This window comes from Equus przewalskii, chromosome 15, assembly GCF_037783145.1.
Source record: "Equus przewalskii isolate Varuska chromosome 15, EquPr2, whole genome shotgun sequence".
In the NCBI taxonomy this organism is placed as follows: Eukaryota; Metazoa; Chordata; class Mammalia; order Perissodactyla; family Equidae; genus Equus; species Equus przewalskii.
Window position 1 is genome coordinate 76,438,604 of NC_091845.1, and position 20,731 is coordinate 76,459,334.

Below are 20,731 nucleotides of genomic sequence, written 5' to 3' on the forward strand. Positions count from 1 at the left end.
GTAGCGCCCCCAGAAACTATGGCAGCAATAACAGCAGTGCACCCAGTCCACGTGCAGGGGCCACAGACTGTGTCCTCAAGGATTGTTTATAATTCAGTTGCTGGTTTGGGGTTTTTGTTGGTTGGTTGGTTATGTTATGTTATGTTGTGTTGTGTTATGTTGTGAAACACACGGCTTCTTCACACCTTCCTTTATTATTCTTTATAACCCGTGGCTCATCTCTTTCTATGTTTCAAGCTGGAAACATTGTCTTCACAACACTTAGTATCTTTTGCCTTTTGCTGTTGCAAATCAGATCTTGTATTTAGCACCTGCCCCTGCCAGTCGGGACCCAAAGTTCACTATTTCGCTCTCTCTTTATGCAAAACAACTCCCCTTTGAAGAGAGCCACTGGAGACTTTCTGGCGGCCCCACGCCATTTCTTTCCCAGACCTGTTGCTGACTGACATCCAGCCATTCTGGATCCGAGGCTCCCATATCAAGAATTAGCTCTCCAGACTCTAGCTCCATGGAACCCTGTCTCCGTGTGCCCGCCTCATCCCTCAGCATCATCTCTCGGCAGCCAGTCACACCTCGCCCAGCACCGGCTCACCCAGCAGCGCCCGTTCCCAGAGTTTCTCCCACAGGTCCACCTCCTGTTCCTTCTACCTTCACAGTAGGGTGTCCTGTTTAAATTAGAAAGAAAAGGAGATGCAGCTATATAATTGAACCATTTCTTCTCTATTCTTTAGGGTTTAAATAATTCTCAGGTGCATGAGGTCATTTCGGTGTTCCCACCATTCCACAGCCAAGCCTTCATTAGGAGGAGGGGTGGTCTCTGTCAGAGGAGTGCTTCTCCAACCTGGGAGACTGGGCAAAATGCAGATTCTGACTTAATAAGTCTGGGGGAGGTCTGGATGTGGCTGGTCCGTGGCCTTCACTTTGAGTAGGAAGATCATGCAGAAAATATTTACTAAACGCCTAGAGTGTGTCTAACACTTTTTTGTTGAAAAGATAGTAGCGTGAAAGCTGCTGGTTGGGGTGGATTTTCCGTTCACTATCTGCATTGTGAGATAACTGAAGTTGATGTACACATTACACATGGGGAATATTTTTGAAGGGAATTCATTCACCCGTTCCTGACGGCCCACTGTGTGCTGAAGGCTGGGGATACAGAGACAGACACGATCCACCAGGGCATGTAGTACAGGGGAGGTGATGAAATACTGAGAACCAAAGCTCTGGTGGAGGGAGCTATGGGGACACACAGGAGAGACACTTAACCATGCAGGGGCCTTGGGCGAGATGCACCTGGGCCAAGTCTTGAAGGATAGTAGTTTTAGCACACAGAAGGGTGTTCCAGACCAGGGAGCAGATGTCAGGAAGGTGGGAAGGAGCATGATGTGGCTGGGGCATGGGGAAGAAGAGTGGACAGGCCGATGGGGACCAAATCACAGAGGGAGGGTCTCCTGTATCACCCCAGGGGCAGTGGGGAACCCAGAGGCTTTCATACCCCAGCGTGGTGAAGGGGATCCTGAGGATGAAAGACTTCTTGGCCAACCACATGGATGGCGGCTGGGATAGAGATGGGGCATGGAGACCAGCTGAAAAGGACAGTTATTCCTGTGTGCACTTTTAAGTGGAGCACTTCTGGAAAAGTATCTAAACTCGTGCATTTATTCCAAAACCAATTCAAAGTTCTGGGCAGCAAAGGAGGTTAGATTTTCAGGCAAATCCCATGAGACACCATAGGCAATGGGACAAGGTTGGCAGTCAGGCATGTCTGAAGCAGAAACGACCCCTACTAAGCCTTGTCAAATATATGTCCCAGTGCCCTCTGAAGCACTTGGCTGCCACTCTGCCAAGGAGAAGGAAGCCCAGAGCCCAGGAGTCAGCTAGCTTCACCCTGCCCCTTCCAAAAGTCAGATCAATTATTGATCAAGTACACTGAAGAGCTGGCTTAGGTTTTGCTACATGAAGGGCATTGATTTCCAATCACAGGATGATAAGCCCAGGAAGGAGCTTAGATTTGCTTAGAGAAACAGAATCAGGCAGCACTCAGAAGGTGCAACTGTGTCCATCAGAGGATTGCGTGACGACGTTGCCCTCATTGCAGGCTGAGGTATGAGGGCATTTCCAGAAAGATGGCTGCTTGTCCTTAGTTCTCTCCTTCACTGTCCTGCCAGGATGTCTGAGATTCCATCATTAGGGTGCCAATTTTTTGTACTAAAGGATAATCCCCACTAAAAATGCAAATGCCTGTTGCAAGAATAACTGTTAAGCCAGGAGTCAGCAAAGTATGGCTGGCAAACCAAATCTTGCAGACCACCCGTTTTTGTACAATTGTGAGCTAAAAAGAGTTTTTACATCTTAAGCGGTTGAAAAAAATCAAAAGAAGAATAATATTTTGTGGCACATGAAAATTACATGAAATTCAAATTTTAGTGCCCATAAATAAAGTTTTATTGGCACATGGCCACCTTCATTCATTTACATATTATCTCTTGGCTGCTTTTGCACTAACAGCAGAGCTAAGGAGTTTCCAGAGAGACCAGATGGCCCTCAAAGCCTAAATATTTACTATGTGACCTTTTACAGAAAAAATTTGCTGACACCTGTGTGAAGCTATTATTGTCCATTCACACCTTAGTGAGAATTAGTATTTTTGGAGTACCTAGGACAGCCTAGAAAGAACAAAACATCAAATGGACAAATTCAGACAGAAGCAAAGGAGTATGAAAGTCCAAAGCAAGGTTTGCAGCACAGAGGACAGAAACAACACTGCAAGATGAGCAAATTTAGCCCATTTTACGGATGAGGAAAACTTAGGCTAAGAGAGATTCAGTGACTTTCCAAAGACCTCACAGCTGGTAAATGGCAGAGATGGAATTCAAATTCATGTGGGTCCAACCCAGAGGGCAATGAGGCATCAGGAGGAAAGAATAAGGAGCTTGGGAACTTCCAAAGGGGCATGTAACCAGCTTGAAAAGGGCACCTCAGAAAACTGCTCAGAGGAGACACAACCTGTGTCCCTGAGGCAACACATTTAATCCCTCAGTCACCTTCTCTGCAAAATGGCGATGAGACTCACCTTGAAAGGGTCGCTGGAGTTCAATGAAACAATGTACACGCAGCACCTGAGGGGTGCCCCACGTTCATCCTTCCTCTCCCTGCCCTGCCTCACTCACACTTCCTTCTCTGCGCCTGGTCCAGGGCACCATCCCCTTGAAACTATGAGTCATCTGAAAATAAACCCACACTTGCTATGGTCCGTCTCTCAGATCCCATCTGCCTGACCCTAAAGCTGCCTCTGGGGATCTCAGGAGCCAGAGAAACACAATGTGAGTCTGAGACCTGGATGTTCAGCTTCCAACCCAAAGATGCTGAGCCCAAGCTGGCTCCTCATCCCAGAGCAGGAAGCCTGCCTTCTCCTGTAAGAGAATGGGGCATGAAGCTTGCCCACCATCTACCCTTCCGTTCAACAGGACAGAAGCTGACTTGACTTGAGGTTTACCCCAGGGGCTCAGCTCCTTCGTCCCCTGTGCCTTCTGCCCTCAGTCTCCTCCTGTCCTCTTGACTCTCCTGGTCATCCATGTTCTTCCCTCTCCCTGGGTCCTCATTGTCTACCTTCCTCTCCTCCCTCTTTGTTCCCCTACATTCCTCCTCTGATTCCTCCTCGCCCCGTTTCCCAAGCATAGGCCCTGAACGCAACCCTGGGGAAGGTGATGGGGTGCACGGGTGCAGGGGTCAGGTGCACAGCCGTGAAGATGGACCTGGATGAGGAGTGAGTCAAGTCAGCCCTTGGCTCTATTGTGAGCCGGCCACAGGCTGTGCTGAAGCCACTCCCTGGCTGAGCCTGGGTTTCTCAACAGTAAATTAAGAATCATAATTCTTGGCCCTATTATTTTGCAGGATTGTTAAGAAGGCCACAGGAGGTTCTATGTGTATTAGTGCTTTGCAAAAATTAAATCACCATGCCAAAAACATTATGATTAAAACTGGTAAAATAGGTACTGTCATATAAATGCATATGCTCACGTTGAATACCCATAGAATTGGGTAAGGCTGTGTGGCTTGAGAATCATGTCCTTGATTTTAGAGCTTAATATTGGAACCAAAGTGTGACAGCTGGGTTGGGGCAAAAGCACAGTCTGGGGGGCCGGGAGCCCAGGCCTCAGTCCCAGCTCGGCTCTAACCACTCTGCAACTTTGGAGAGTCGTTCCTGCCTGCTTCAGCTTCCCCACGTCTACATAGGACAGTAACGGCTTCTGGTGAGAAGATGAAAGGCTGCTGGCAGAGCACCGTACTCAGAACCACACAGTCGGGGCTCAGTGAACAGTAGCTCTTTTCAATTCCCTGTATTTTGATTTTTAAAATCATAGTGTAGTATTTACCCTCCAGATGATTAGAGCAGCCATCATTGAGGCCTGAATTCCCTAACTCGGGGGGAGCGACCCCAGGCCAGCTGCTCCTGGCTTGGCTCTGCCGATCTGCCAGGCGAGCATCCTGTGCTCCTGGCGAGGGCCTCAAGAGGCACTCCTCTGTGAATAACGACCTGTTTTGACATCACTGACACAGCCGGTCATTAAGGTGCAACAAATGGCTCTGTGCAGGATGCTGATTTACCTACTCAGTGGCGTCTTAATGTGCTTAAAGACCTGCTGGATAAATGCGCCCGCCTCAGCCTGCTTCCGCCTGGCTCCCGGGGCTCCATGTGAGCACCGCGTAGACAGGCCTCCGAGGCTTCTGGGTGCTACAGTCTCAGCTCTGAGGGGCAGGGGTGGGGGCGGACTGCACTCTGCCAAATGGTACTCAGTCACAATACTGGCCACCCCTGACTGAGCATTTCCCGCTTGCCAGGCCCTGTCTCCAGGAGTTGCACGTACTCTCTCATTTGCTCCTCATCACACCCGGAAAGCTGTTATTTTCCCATTTTGCGGATGAGTACACTGAGGTTAAGATCCTTGCTACACAGCTAGTACTATCCAGGCCCAGCATCAACCCCGGTCCTGTGTGTCTGCAGGCATGGGGTCCCTGCCCATTCACCACAATGCATCTCAAAAGCAAAGGAGAATGGTGGCCACCTTTTCAGATCACTGGAGGAAAGCTGTTTTGAGGAAAATTCTGCAGTTAGAACCCTTCCCTTGTGTTATAAGGAAAATGTGCAACTGGAGAGCAGGGCAGCCTTGAGAGAGGACCCTGGCTTGCAGGTTGATGGGGGATGAGGTGGGTACCACTCCTCCTCACAAGCCCACCTCCGGGACCTGCCTTCATTCAGGACAGCAGAGCCATCTCTGAGCCTTCTGAGATGACCCCTCGGGGACCGCAGAGGGGACAGGGCTTGCCCAAGAACACACAGATGCTGAGACGCGGGACCACGGCTGGCGTCGGTTCTCCTGACTCAGAACCCCACGCTCTCCTCCATCTCTCTGTGGACCTGGGTTGCCCTAGAGCCACGCAGAATCAGCCTACTCCCTCTTCCACTGACAGTTCTTTTAAAGGTGTGCAGCCGGCTAGGATGTCTCCCTGCAGGGAGTCAGCAGAGGGTAGAGCTTCAGAGGGCTGGCCCTGAAGCCGGATTTATCAGGGTTCAAATCCCGTTGGCTCAGGGACATTGGTCCAGTGACTGGACCTCTCTGAACCCTCAAATGTGGCTTCTTCAAAATGAGGCTAATAACAGGACCTATCTCAGAGGGTTGTCACGAGGCGGAACTGTGCTGGGTGTACAGGAAGAGCTCAATGCTACCAATGAGGGGCAGGAAGGAGGCGAAGAAATGGAAGACACTAAAGTGGGTTTAGGAGTTAGGCCAGCCTCTGGGTGCCATTTGTTGGCTGTGTGACCTTGGGCAGGTCGTGCAGACTGATAACACGTGTAAGAGGCCCAGCAAAGAGCCTGTTAAATGGAGGTTTCCTTCCTGCTCTCTGCATCGCCAAGGGATGCCAGACTAGACACTGATATCGTTGTCTGCACACCAACCAGACACTTGGGTTCTAGAGATGAATGTGACCCACAGCAAGCCACCCCACATCTCCTTGCCACATTTGTCCTCATCTCTAAAATGGGCAGAATAGTGCGTCCTTCTCCACATACCCATTTCACGTGGCTCTTGGTGGACAGAGCGACAGGATGAAGGGCTATGAGTCAGCCTCGTCTGCCAGGGAGCCCTGGATTCATATTGCCGAGTGTGTCATGACCCTTGAAATGCCCGTACAGGGGTGTGGAGCATGGACCCCACTCTAACCACACGGAGGCACAGCCATGGTCCTGGCACAATAGAGGAGCTCTCAAAGCTTCCATTCACCTGAATGAACTTCCCCAGGGCCTATTCTGTGCTGGGCGGGTGCTGAGCCCCTGGGGACCATGAGCTGGAATGGTGGGGCCTGGGCAGGCAGGTGAACAGATCACTCCAACATGGGGGAGTCTGGGCAATGACCAGGAACCAGGGCCTGTGAGGGCAGAAGGCAGGGCTGCCTGACCCTTTAGAAAGGCTTCCCAGAGGAGGTGGTGCTGAAGCCGAGCTCCGAGGGGTCAGTGCAAATTCACCAGGTGGGCTGGGGGAGCAGGGAAGGAGGCAGCGATGGGAAGGGGCAGGGAGCAGTGTCCCCAGGAGATCTTGATGCTTAGACGCTGCCCCTTCCAGGATTCTGTTTACATCCCTGTTCTGCTCAGCAGCTCTTGCTTTATGACGGACAAGAGATAAGAGTTTCAGTTGCAGCCAAGGGTTTGGAGAAAACCGAGCAGAGGTGTATGGACTAGTGTCGTTTCCTTATTTGTTTTCATGAGAGATGTGCTGAGATTTCCAGTGTGGACAGTGCATGTAGACAGAACATTCCAGAGAGACTCTAAGGCTGTGGCATGACAGCCTGAGTTCACCTGGCCCAAAGGGACGAGGTGGACCTCAGCAGGGGAGGTCCCTTCTCCTGATCTCTCCCTGGAGCCCAGCAGCCTCAGCCCCTGAGGCCTGGATGCCTTCAAAGCACCCATGGTTGGTGCCCTCGGCCGGGGGCTAGTGTCCACTGGTCAGGCGGGGCAGAGCTGGCCCTGCCATGGGAGCAGCAGGCATGGGCAAGTGGGCCCGAGCAGAAGTGGGAGCTCAGGGGAGCTGTGGGGCCTGCAGACGTGGGCCAGTGTGGGGAACTAGTCTGCGTCTCCAGAAACTAGTACCCTCTGAGGAGGACTTATTTCTGATAACCTGGTCGGTGGAGGTTGATATTTAGAGTAAAATGTGACCTCATTTTAGCCACCGTTTAAGACAAGTGGGTTTTTGGTTAGCCTTGTTTCAGTAACGAGGCATTTGCTGCAGGCCAGAAGCCAAGATGGCTTTGTTGCCCCTCTATGTCTTCCAATGTCAATGTCTGTCTCTGACCTGAAACTCTGCATCCCGGGGAGATGGCAGCCAGCCGCACAGAGGCAGAACTGGGCCGGCCAGAGGAGGGGCCGTCCAGCCGCTGGGAGGTCTGGTTAATGACAGCCTCTCATTGGCTGAATCTCCCACCACCCATGGGCGTCTCCCGGGCCCAGGAGCAAACGCTGACAGCATGTCACCCCCTACCAGCTGCCCAGGATTTAGCTCTTCAGGCTCTTTCCCCTGTGGATTTGTAACCTTCCTTGTTCGTTACCAGAGGAGAGACACAGTACTCCACAGCTAGGGTGTGAGCCGGCCCCTTGTGCCCGTGCGGGCGGGAGCCCTTTGTGCCAACGCAAAGAGGCAGGGGGTCTGTCTGCCTGGTGGGCAGCACCCGACAAGGGGGAAGGATGTTTCTCAGGCAATGTTTACGAGTTCTGCGTTCAGTTAGAGAACTTGAGGTGACAAATGGCAATTGGGCTACCAAGACTTTTTAATGTAAACATTTTTTAAATTATGAAGTGTTTTATGCTCATTTGAAAATGATTTTTAAATAGTATAATACTCACAGTAAAAATACCCCATAATCTAATTTTTTAAAAATACGTACGTTTAATCAGTAGCTTGTTTCTTTTATTTATTTATTTTTTGGAGGAGATTGGCCCTGAGCTAACATCTGTTGCCAGTCTTCCTCTTTTTTTCCTTTTCTCCCGAAAGCCCAAGTACATAGTTATATATCCCAGTTGTAGGTCCTTCTAGTTCTTCTCTGTGGGATGTTGCCACAGCATGGCTTGATGACCGATGTATAGGGCCACCAAAGCAGAGCACAAGAACTTAGCCACTCAGCCACGGGGCTGGCCCCTGCCCATAATCTAATTAATTAGTTGTATCAGTATTATGGTACTTTGCTCCCTTCACACAGTCATTTGAACTTTGTGTTCTTTTTCCTCTTAACTTTGTGCCACGTGCACTGTCCCGCGTCATAAACCCTCGCCATCCCTCTGCGGCTGCATAACACTCCCGAGTAGAAGGTCAAGCGCACGGGACCATGTCCTCACAGGTGGACAGGGCAGTGTGATGGTCGGGACTCAACTTGGTTCTGTTTTTCTTTTTTGTGCATCGGTGAAGATCTTCACGCAGAAGTCTGCATTTTGGATTACTTTCTCTGGGGTGTGTTACCTGCGCCAAAGGCTGTGGGCATTTCTTGGCCTGAGTTGCATTTTGCTAAGCACCTCCCTAACCATTGGTGATGGCTACATGCCCCCAGCAGCGTGAGGGACACCTCTCCCCACCCTCGTGTGCGTGGACTCTCGGGTGTCTAGTGTATGTGACGGGCTCTGCGGATTTGTACTGTATTTCCTGAAGAGACGACAATTTGGTTCCAACTGTAGAATGTCATCCAGTAAAAGGAAAAGCCCTGTGGGCTCTCATATCACCTAGAGTCATGGTCCTTTTATTTAAAAACAAATAAGTTTTTCAACCATGTGCAACTGACCTATCGATTAAAGAGATTTACGTGACTGGAATATGAAAAGTATACATAAGCCATCTTTACAAAAAGACTGAAAATATGTGCGTGAGAAATCATTCTCTTGCCTTGTAAATTCTTTTCAAAGCCATTAAAGTAAAGATTCTTGAAGAACAGCTACTCTATCTTGTACCAATAATACATTTGTCCCAAGATAAGAAAATTGCCTGGAAAACGCTCCTGTTTATTGGACATAAGAGAGAAGAGTTCTATAAATGCAAGAGAAAGTATTCTGGTTGGTTGAGCTAATGATTTTCCCCTTGGGAGAATTATCTTTCACGAGGACTGCTCCTAAATTGCCTGGTTTCTGCATCAATTCTGCCGGACGTGTTTCTGTTAGGGAGCTGAGAAGCACCTGAGCCGAGGATCTTTGGGGATAAAGGGGCTGGAGAGAAAGCGGCAGACAAGCTTTGGGTGGGGTCTTGGTTTCTGAACCATGGGGTTCCCTCAATGGCATCATCAGCTGCTACCCCAACATCCCTGGAGAGCTTGGAGCCAGGTGAGAGGGGAGGTCACAGGTTTCAAAGAGGTGGTGCCTGACACTAGCAAGCTCAGAGGCTTGTTGGGGAATCAGGTGCTCACACCGGCATCAGAGAACCACGCAGAAGAGAGAACGGATCCCCTCGCCACACGGGCGCTGGCTGGATTGGGGATCAGCGTTCAGGGGCTCACACCAGGCACGGGGCCAGAGCAGAACTTGCCCAAGGGCTTGTGTGGATCCAGGGCCTGGAGAAGCAGGACACAGAGTGCACCCCGCACCCAGCCCAGCAGAATGGCAACCACATCTCCAGTCCAGAGGCTGGCACGAGCAGGCGAATCCACAAAGGATGCAGCGAGAAGAAAGTCTGACCAGAGCAAGAGGGCCGAGGGATTCCTGAGCCCTGGACCTGGGAACTGGCACCTCTCATGATGCATCCTTGTCATTCGTGCCCCAGACATTGTGAGCACCTGCTGTGTCCCAGGCACTGCAGATGTAAAAACTAACAACATCGACACAGTCCTTGGGCTTGTGGAACTTGTGGTGGAGGAGCGAGGGGTGTCAAGAGTTGCAGACCAAAGAAAAGGTCACAGAAATCAATGAACAGTTTCTTCTACAGCTCAGAGCCAGTCGGTGGGGCGGGGAGGGGCACTCTGTCCACCGGGAGGAGGACATCCAGGAGCAGCAATCTAATGCACCACGACGGGGAGTGGCTCCAGAGCCCTGGGTCCTGCGTCTGTGGTTCTTGTGGGACTGGAACCTGTGCCCTGCCCTGCAGGATGTGACGATGGAAACGAAAGCTGGTTCTGAACTCACTCTGTGTGAGGTCCTACCCTGCTGGGGCGGTTTCCAGGCAGCAAACAGCCCTGGCTTTGGGCATCCTGCGGAGGGAGCAGAGGTCCTCGCCCAGCTGCTCCCCTGGCTGCTGGGACTCATGGATGTGGGGAGAGGAGGGGTGGGAGTGTATTGCCCAGTGTTGTTTGGGCTGGTGGTTTTCAAGTCTCTCCGTGCATCCAGGTCACTTTAGGTGTTGGTTACAATGACAGATTCCAGGGCCTCTGCCTTAAAACTATCCACTGGAATCTCCTAAGGTGGGGCCTAGGAATTAGTGTCTGTACAAGTTTTTCAGGTGGTTCTCCTGAGGCCAAGGCCTGACTCTGCACCTCTCTATAGATAGAAATTTGGGGAGCATAGTGTGAGCCCCACATAGATGAAGTAGATTGAAAGGTCTGTGAATTGCTGAGGAGAGAGTGTTGTCTAGGCTGGAGCAATCACAGAGGACTTCCTGGAAGAGGAATTGGATGTCTTGTGGTTGGCAGTGGTGACAAGTGTAGATTAGAAGGACGAAGAGAGTTAAGGTAGGAAGTTGTCCTAGAGATTGGTCCGGGTGAGAAGTGATGATGGCCATAAGACTAGAGTGGAGAGACCTTGTTCTTGGAAGCCATCCAAAATTCAGAAGCAGGAGGCCTTAATGGCCCTTTGGGTGTGTGGGGCAAATGTTCCAGTGCTCTGCAGCCTTGCCTCCTGGATCCGAAGGCTTTGGAAGTGAGTTTCAGGAAATAGCCCTGCTAGGTGTTCTTAGAGCAGTGCTTCTCGAGTCCTCTGTGCTGCAGGACCAGAGTGTTTTTCCATGAGTCACGGACGATGATTTTGTAAAATGTAATAGAAACAAATTTCCATAAAAATGAAATAAATAGCAAAGACATTCAAAATGTAAGCCAAATTTTTAGTTACTATTAGATTCAACAAATATAAAATTACTCTGTCAAATTGCTATAAAAGTTTCTAAATGCTTGTTCTCGGTTCTATCCGTCCGTCTTCACAGACCTGTGATGGGCAGGCCAGGGATGGCGCGGTCTGTAGATCATGGCGAGTGGCATTGTTCCGGAGCCTGCCCTTGCCCTTACCCTCCACAGACCCTGACGTGGTTTAGGCTCGGATCACATTGGCAGTGCAGCCTGCTCAGCGCGCCGTCTTTACCTGGTCCTGACCTGATGGCACGGGTCCTCCTGGGAGGTAGTGACAGGCCAGGGACGAGGGTCTGACAGAAGCCTCGGGCCTCAACAAGAAGCTGGCAGGCAAGAGGCTGTCTGCACTATTCCAGGTGCTCCCAGAATAAGGCCTGACAGTGTCCGCCTGCATCCATGACTCTGAAGCCACCCAAGTGAAGGTGCGAGGGCTCCTCAGGCCCGGGAGTCACAGTTGATTGGGGCAAAATCGAGTCCCCTCTGTCCTCGGAACCCTGGGGAGAACTTCATGGTTGAGACAAAACTGGAGGACACATTTCTGGTTGTTTCATTCGACCCTTATCAAGACACCTGGGGAGCCTGAAAGGGTGGAAATACACGAGAGTTTCCAAAACTGGAGACACATATAAGTGCAACTTCATCATCACACACACTTGTCCACCCACTCAAACTCCGGCTGGGGTGTGGGCGTGCACACACACTTACACACACAGCAGCCAAATCTTGAATCAACAAAGACCCCCCCTTCCTCACCTTTGGCAGCCCAAGGAGGAATGGACTGTGAGTGTGAGTGTGAGTGTGTGTGTGTGTGTGCGCGCGTGCGTGCACATCTGTTCTGATTTTCATATGTCAAGGCACTCACTCATTTGATAGATATTGATCGAGCCCCCGTGTGTGCCGGGCACTGCTCCGTGACTCACCAGTTATGCTCCAGAGCAGGAACAGGCCATAAATGAGTAAATATAAATTCTCAGGAGGGAGGGACAGGCAGGGGCCTCATCAAGGTGGGCCAAGATGTCACGTGTGAGATGAGAGGCAGAGGAAGAGAAGGACCAGCCTCAGGAAGGGCAGGGCCTGGGCACCCAGCAGAGGGACGGCCCTGAGGCTCAGCCCTGATGTGGCCACAAGGGTATTTCCCCCTCCCTCCTTCTCTTCTACAGTTAATTAAGGTATCTCTTTTTAGTAGGAATTAAAAGGGAATAAAATGCTCTTGTGAAAACAAAATATAGTAAATGGGAAGAGGTCAGTAATAAAGGAAGAAAGAGCATCCTTCACATTTATAATTGAGTTCAGAGCATTTGTTTTGCTTATTTTTAAATTGTGCCTGTGTGCAACTGTTTTTAATCAGAGAAGAGAAAGCCGCCTAATTTAATGCTCAAAAATGTATATGCGTGTTATACGTTGGGCACAGGGCTAAATAAACCCCATCAACAACTCTGAAATCCGTGCTAATATCACGTGTTTGCACACATGGACTCAGGCGGACAAGGAAATGACGTGGTCCAAGAGGCAGAGGTGGGATTCACACCTGGGCCTGACCCCAAAGCCTGGGTTCCTCCCTTTGGGGTGGTTGATTAATCTTCCCATTCTACAGATGGAGAAATGGTTGCTCAGCTGGAAAGGTAGGACCAGCTACATGTGCAAATGAAAATGGAGGACTCTTGTTTCAAAGTTATTAAAAATTTTAAGACAGCGACAGCAGAGTGTCAAACCAAGTACAGGACCCCTCTGAGCATGAAGTTGGTCTTGGAGCTGGGAGTGGATGCCCAGCCTCCCTCATTTCTCACCACCTCTGCCTCCTTCCAGCTGCATGTGCCACCTCGGGTTGTAGACCCACGTCAACAGCTGGGAGATGCAGACAGAAGATGAATTCAGAAAGGCAAGCCGTCCTTTTGGGGCTTGGCACAGGTCCCACTCTACCACATGTATCATCTCACTTCATTGTCCCAACGACCCCATGAGACGTAGCTGTGATTTCCCCATCTTACAGATGAGGAAACTGAAGCACAGAGAATATCTTGCAGAAGGTTCGGTAGCTGGTGAGCAGAGGAGGCGGGGTCAGAACCCAGATGTCTGACTCCTCACCCCTCCTCTGTGCCCTGCCATCTAAGTGTCACTCTGGTGCTACCCAAAGTCAGTCTTGGACGCTGAGGAATCCACCCCAGGAGGCACGTGGGGAGAGGAGAGGGAAGGGCAGTCTCAGAAGTCACTTCTGTCGGTGACTTTTACAAAGGCCTTGGCAGAGTCTTTATTACTTACCCTGCACAAACCCACTCAACGGCCCAGTAATCTGGCCCCGAAAGCTCCTTCCTGACTCATCTCGCACTGCGCCCCCTGGAGGCCCACCCCAGCCTCACATATGTCCACGCTGAGTCATGTGACTTGAGGTGGGGGCACTGTTCTTGTCGTTGCCCATGTAAATGGCACCTAAAGCCATGGAGGAAACATCCTGGAGTTCTCTCTGCCCCCCCGCCTTCTCCTTGCTAGACAGTGCTGTGTTACCCACGCCTTTATGAGCTGTACTCTGATGCTCTGACATCTGGGCCCTCTCAGGGTCAGCCAGTTCCTAGAGACAGTAAGCAACTTACCCTTTTGCTTTTCAAACGTAGACAAACCAATCCAGAACCCACACCCCCAACCACCTCCTTTATTGGGCTCTCACACTTGGTGCCACCATCCGCCTGCCCTAATCAACCCAGGACCAGGGCCAGACAGCTGGGGAGAGGGCCTGTGCCCCAAAGGCTGCTGAAATCATTCAGACTGGCCAACCCCAGTCCCACTTACCCTGCCTTGCCTGTTCCTTCCATGGAGACCACAAGAAAGACTCCTGCCCCGTTTGCCTCTCTCCCTCTGCTTCCTGACTGAGCCAGGTGCTTCTCCGTGTGGCCCCCAGGGGTGTGGCGTGCCCCTTTCCTGGGGATCTGTGAGTATAACAAGCTCTCTTTTCCACGGCAGTCATATCCTGACCTGTTGGCCTTTTTGTCGTTAGTGCCATTGAGTCTATTCCAGCTCCTAGCGACCCTGTGCACAGCAGAGTGGAACCCTGCCCGGTACTTCTGTGCCGTCCTCTCACCTTCCATGGCTCTGTCAGACAGTGCTCTGCTGCTATGCACAGGGTTTTCATGGTCAAATGTTTCCTAAGTGGCGGCCAGGTGCTTCTTCCTAGTCTGTCTAGTCTGGAAGCTCCGCTGAAACCTGTCCACCATGGGTGACCCTGCTGATATTTGAAATACCAATGGCATAGCTTTCAGCAACACGCAGCCATCACAGTATGGCAATCAACAGACAGGTGGTGCGGTTCCCTGACTGGGGAACAAACCTGGACCGGGGGGTGAGGGCGCTGAATCTTGGCCACTAGACCACCACTGTTGGCTTTACCATACTTCAGTAATAATAAAACCTATGTTATAACAAATGCCCACGTCAGTTGCTCTGCAAAGTGTCCTTCCATGGCCCTGTCAGCATAATTTACCTCCTCCTCTCTGTCCCCTGGGCCTGCTCTTTGTTCCTCTGTCTCCTTTAAAGCTGGCTGTGTGCCTGCCACTGCCCTGACTGAGAGCTCCATCAAGTTGGGGGTACGAGTCCCACTTCTCTGCCTCCCTGCCTGGGGCTCTGCCAGACACATAGGTGCTCGGTACACACATGGCATCTGGAATAATGATAAGAATGATGCCATTAGTAGTCACAATAGCTCTCTGTTCCTGGTGCTTTGCACACATTTTCTCCAATTCCCAAAGTCACTCTCTGCAAGGTAGATTTGTGTTGATCTCATTCTACAGATGAGAAAACAAGGTTCAGAGAGGTTCAGTGATTTACCCAAGGCCACACAGCCAAGGAGTTGCAGAGCTAGGGTTCAAACCTGAGTCTGTCCAGCCGCAGGGTTAACACTCTTAATTAAGTTGAATTGAGCTGAATTGAAATTAATTCCCCATTGTGTGACCCTGTCAGAGGTGACCCTCTGCATGGATCAATCAAGAGGTGGCAGTCAGGAGTGTTCTGATGTTCTGAAAATGCACCCCAGGCCACACCCAGCTGCCAAGTGACCTTTCCAAAGCAAGTCTGGATACTTCACGCTCTCACTAAACACAGATTTACGGCTCTTCGCTGCCCCAAAATGAAACCCAAACCCCCTGCCCAGCCTCAGTCCTCTGACCTCCACTCACCTCTCCAGCCCCTCTCTCCTTCCCAGCCCAGTTCAGAGGCAGGGATGGCCAGTGGAGATAAGTGCTCCCTGCTCAGCAAAGCTAGCTCCCTGGCTCCTCCCGCTAGGAAAGGAAGTCCCTTGGTGCCAAATCAACATCACCCGTCTCTTGGAGAAAGTCTTGAAAGATGCCAGATGGTGGATGCCCACAGAGACTGGCTGGGCTGTCAGCTGCCTGAACAATCCCTGTTCAGGGGACCCCCCCCATCCCTCCCACTCGCAGCATCCCCACGCCCAGCAGTTTCCTAGAAAACCAGGTGCTTCTTCAGCTGCTGAAAGCTGATTCGGGGAAGAGCTGGAGGCCCCGGAGCACGCACGGTTAGGGAAGAAGAGTGTCTGGCCCACGCCTGCGTCTCCTCTCATCCTCTGCCTCCCTTCTGAGGGCGGAATTGGAACAACAGACCTGAATGTTCTGGATTACGGGAGCCCCAAAGCCTGTGCTTTCCAGAGTCTCGGATTAGCTTTTTTCCACCTCCAGGTGTCCAATATGACAGTGCCAAGTGTGAATGTTCTCCTGATAAGAACACATATGTTCCCCAAATTTAGCGAGAGTTATAATAAAATCATCATGTTTCTAAACCCTTAATCCACAGAGGAGTTTAATTCCTGAGGGCATCCCACTGCTGGCTTTTTCCGGAATACTTCCAGTATCAGTGAGCCTGGTTTTTAAAACAACAGGTCATCTACTTCCTTTCTCTTCACTTCGGAAAAAAATTGAACCACAATTCATGATCTAGTCCCTAGGCCCTTTATATACAGACAACATTTGTAAAATCAGGACGCATGGAGCTAGATTAAAGCAGGACAGCTCAGAGAAGTTTGGGAAGCTTGTGAATCCAGGGATGGGCTATTTCTATCACGAGCTTCAACGAGAAGGTCTCTGTGCTGGGCCCTTGGCCTTAAATGCTCACGACAAGCCCTTGAGGAGGTGTAATTATCTCAAATCCACAAATGAGGCCGTGGAGGCTCAGAGGTGGCAACTGCTCTGCAGAGGCCGCATGGCCTGCCTCTGGGGGAGATGAGATTCAAGTCCAGCTCTCTCCAGTCTTCAGTGTCAGGGCAGCCCCTCTGCCCCCACAAGCTGCCCTCAGGGTCAAGCAGTGATGAAACTGACAATACTCCTTGATTCCTCGATCCTTTGCCAACATCGGACATTGTCACCTTTTTTTTTTATATTACCATAAATTGAATGTTTAAGAATGAATCTGTGAAAATTACTGTTGTTCTCAGTCATGGCACATCCTCACAATCGTGGAGGAGCTATTGATAAGGAGCAGTGTGGCCATGGGCAAGTCACACCAACGGCAGGCCACAGTCTTGTCATCTGTGCAATCAAGATAATGCCGCTCACCCACTGGGTTGCTGGGGGGATGACACGAAAGAAAAGGTGCAGAGGAGCTTCCTGCCTTACAGGTGCTTAATAACCGTCTGTCCTCTCGCTTCCTGCAGCAGCGTTATTGGATAAACGACGGTTTACCAACAGTACGTCTCTTGGACAGGTCCCTGTGTTCGGTGCTGAAACAACTTTGCATTTCATTCCCCCGAAATCCTGGGTGGCAGGTACCACTTTTACAGAAAAGGAAACTGAGGCTTCAGGAGGGTTAAGTGATTTGCCCAAAGTTACACAAGAAGTGGGAGGGCTGGAATTTGAACCTTGGCGCGCTGCATTTGGAGGTCATACTATTAAGCACCATGCTGTCCTACCCTCCAGGAAATGAGGACGAAGAGACGTTCCTGTGGCAAAGGCCGAATCGAGTAACTTGCCTTTAGCTCTCTTAATCCTCATCCCAACTCCTTCTTGGAAAATGAAAGATGTGTGTGTGATCTTCCCGCTCTCTCAAGGACACTATGCCAGAAAGCTTCATCGATTTCTTTGACTGTGTGGTTGCAATTTCGCCTGCTCCTCGTAAACCCTCTAAAGCGAGCCTCATGGAGTCACCAAAGCAACTGGCAGAGTGATGCTCCTAAAGCCCTTTCCGACCTGACTTCTCCCCAGAGGGGACCTCGCCGCCCAGCCGAAGAGGGGCCCGAGGAAGGAAGACTCTGCGAGGACTGTGCCTCCCCTGACTGTCCCTTCATTGCTTATTTGCTCCTTTCTAAATGTTTACTTGCATTCCTTCTAAAAAGGATTTGAAGTGGAATTTCTCATCGAAGCTGACCACCAAAATATCTAGATGAGAAAGAGGTGCCCACAGCCCCCACAGAATCAAGAGAATCAATACCCAGATCCAGTGTCTCGGCTTCTCCAACGGAAAAGGCTTCCGGAAGGAGGCGTTGTGGGGATCTCTTACACACCAGCAGAAACAGCGGGCGCTCCAGCACTGGTGCTGTGGGGCTCACACCAAGGGTGCCTGCACAAAACCGCTTTCTGCATTGCTTTATCTGCATCTCTAAAGAAAGGGAGGGATCCAGGGAGAGAGGAGTGAGGGAGGGAAGGAAAAGAGGCCTCCTCCTTGACACCTTTTCTTCTTACTGGGAAGCGGATTTCTCCTTCCTCAATCCTGGACCAGCCGCCTTGCCGAGAACAAAAAGACCCCAACACGGTATGGGCCGCTGTTGGGATGCATGGTTCTGCAGGACGGAAGGGAGAGACCACACCAGAGAAGCTGCCAACAGGCCATGCGTCCTGGCTGTGGCTCAAGGAAGGCTGCCACGGTGACAGTCGAGGTTGGGTGTCTGGGACTCCCCAGGGCTACATGCAGACGTCTCCTCTACTCTGAGCTGAGTGTGGACAGTCAAAACTAAACATCCCAATCCCTGCCTTTAAGGAGTTCCCAGTAACTGGGGGAGGCAGGCACACAAATGGATAATTTCAATGTTATCCTATAGGATTCATTCACACTTTCTACCACTATCTAGTGAGCATCTACTCTGCTGGCACTGTGCAGAGTGGTAGAGATTTAGAATGACCATGAAGCTGGGGTCTGATGCCGTAGACTAATGCTGGGGATGCTGTGAGAGCACAGAGGAGGGTTTCTACCCAGTTTGGAGAAATCCTGAAAGGTTGCGTGGAGGAGGTGACAAGACAGAAGGTAACAGAAAGGGTGCTCCATGTAGAAGAAACAGCACGATCAAATGCACAGTGGCAGGACACAGTTAGTACCAGGGGCACCATAAGGCTGGTCAGGTGTGGACTGCTTCTGACAGCACTGTGACTTTCAGATACACCGGACAAAAAGCCCTGCTCTCCTCCTGGGGTGTATCCTTAAGACTGAACTTGGGGCCTCTGGAGCATGGGCTATGGCAGCTCCATGACCTCATCCTCCAGGAGGTGATGGGCCAGTCCAGACGCGGCTTCTAGGGGCTCTGAGGAAAAACAGGTAGTTGGATGCATTCTCTTTCAAGTGTAGTCACTCTCGTCTAAACATGCTCCCATGGCAAGTTCTCTGGTGGCAGAGCTCACGACCATGGGGTGCAGTCTCTGCTCGTGGTGGCCTCTGAGAAGACCCCTTAAGGGCAGCTAGTTAACACGGGGGTTCAGAGCTACACCCAGCTGACAGGGTTGCAGGGCAGGGGATGTGCCCCCAGTGGACCAAACATCTCCCTTCCTTTTGGGGGAACAGCATCAGTCAGGGCCCTACTACATGCCGTGCACACATCATCACACTTGGTCCTCACCCAGTGCTGTAACGTCAGTGCTGTGGTCCCTATTTTCCTGATGAGGTGCCCGAGGCTTAGAGACCTTCATTAACCTGCCCACGAACTTCCTAACCTGACAGAGTCAAGCCAAGGTCATTGTTGCCTCTGCTTCAAACATGCCTCTCTGAGGCCTCCCCGGCGCATCCATCCTCGACACTCAGGCCTCAGCTCAGACAGGGACTCTCTCCATCTCAAGAGCCCTTCTCTGTCAGCGGCTTTTCCTTTCCTGGCTGGGACTGCATGGGGCTATTCATCGTCCACCTCTCTCCCCCAGCTCCACGAGGCAGGGGCCCTGCCTGACTCCTTCACTGTGGTGTCCTTGGTGCTCCGAGCAGAGCCTGGTACCTGGAAACCCCAAACAAATGGTTGCTCAGTGAAGGAAGCCCACAAGCCAGCCCTCTGCGCTCTGCTGGTATTGCTCAAGATGGCGGCCAGTGGCTCACTGGGAGCTTGGGAGGAGGCCAAGAACTACAATAAATATGGCCCTTCAGCTTGAAGAGACCTGGCGTTTGCTGGTGGCAGTGGGTGTGGGACAGGTTGCAGCTGGTGCGTTACTAGCAAGTGGTGGAAGGAGGGTTTTCTGAACGGGGTGGAAGGTTGTAACCACAAATGCAGGTGGGTGTGGCTCGTGACACACGGTGAACCGAGTAGCTGGTGGGTGTTTGAGACGTGTACAAGTGCGCTTACGTTCGTTCCTACGTGGCTCAGCAGCATTCTGCATGCACCTGGTATTTCTCAGGGAGGAAATCGTGCATAAGCAAATGTGAAATTCCTGTTATCTTCAAATTGTTCCATAATATATCAATTGTGTTGAAACAAATTCACATTTTCAAGGTAAGTGTTATAGCAGGACTGGCTGTGCCGTGATTTACTTTAATCTTTTCCTTGTTTATTCAGACTGGACCAAGAGGATTGAGTATCAGCCGGGCTCGGGGAGCGTGCCGCTGTTCCCCAGCATCCACCTGGAGACGTGCGACGGGGCCGTGTCCTCCATCCAGATCACCACAGAGCTACAGACCAATTACATCGGCAAGGGCTGTGACCGGGAGACCTACTCGGAGAAATCCCTTCAGAAATTATGTGGTAGGTTTTTCCCTGATGGCATTTTTTTAAGTTAATTGCTTTTAAATGATATACACTAATAAAGGGTATCTTATTATATTATGAAAGTATCAGCCCCTCCCCGCCACACTGGTATATGTACCTCCAGGATGGATGGTAAGTTGACTTATTGTGGTTAAAGGATCTGAAGGCAGGCACAGCTTTCAGCTTCCGGCACACCTGATCCAGACCCCACCGTATATCAGTTGTGTGGCTGTGATGTGACAAAGCCTCTGTTCGTCATCAGTAAAGCAGGGATCAGTGACACAATGTGTTTAAGAATACCCAGCATGGAGCCTGAAGAAACAGGGGTCTCCTTCCGCCATGTCGGTTTATAGAGAGGCGCCTGACCAGGAGCCCCAGGAAGGGTGGTGTCAGTCACTTGGGAAGAGGTTAGTCTCCTCCCTGTGGGACCAGTTACATAATTTGCAAGGCCCAGTGTCAGGGAGAGAGGGCTTGCTGTGGGTGGGCTGGGAGGTGGCGCCACAAGAAAGGTAGGCGGGGAACTAGGAAACGAGGATGGCGGAGGGCGCTACAAAAGGCCGCTTAGCTTCCTGGAGCACCTACCGTGTGCACACTGCAGACTCTTCACGTGCATTACTTTTGTGAATTCTCTCTTCAGTATGAGGAGGGTATCATTTATCCCATTTGAAAGATGGAAAATTTGGGGCCCAAAGAGGAAAAATGACTCATTCAAGGTCACACAGGTAG

General features: G+C 51.0%; 1 protein-coding gene across 2 annotated transcripts in view; it reads left to right on the plus strand.

Moving 5' to 3' along the window:
- CLSTN2 (calsyntenin 2) overlaps window positions 1-20,731 on the plus strand; it is a 553,125-nt gene that overhangs the window by 439,200 nt on the left and 93,194 nt on the right. For both annotated transcript variants that reach the window (XM_070576195.1, XM_070576194.1), the window contains exon 6: window positions 19,817-20,002. In XM_070576195.1, the coding sequence (XP_070432296.1) occupies window positions 19,817-20,002 (186 nt within the window). The remainder of the gene's footprint in view (window positions 1-19,816; window positions 20,003-20,731) is intronic.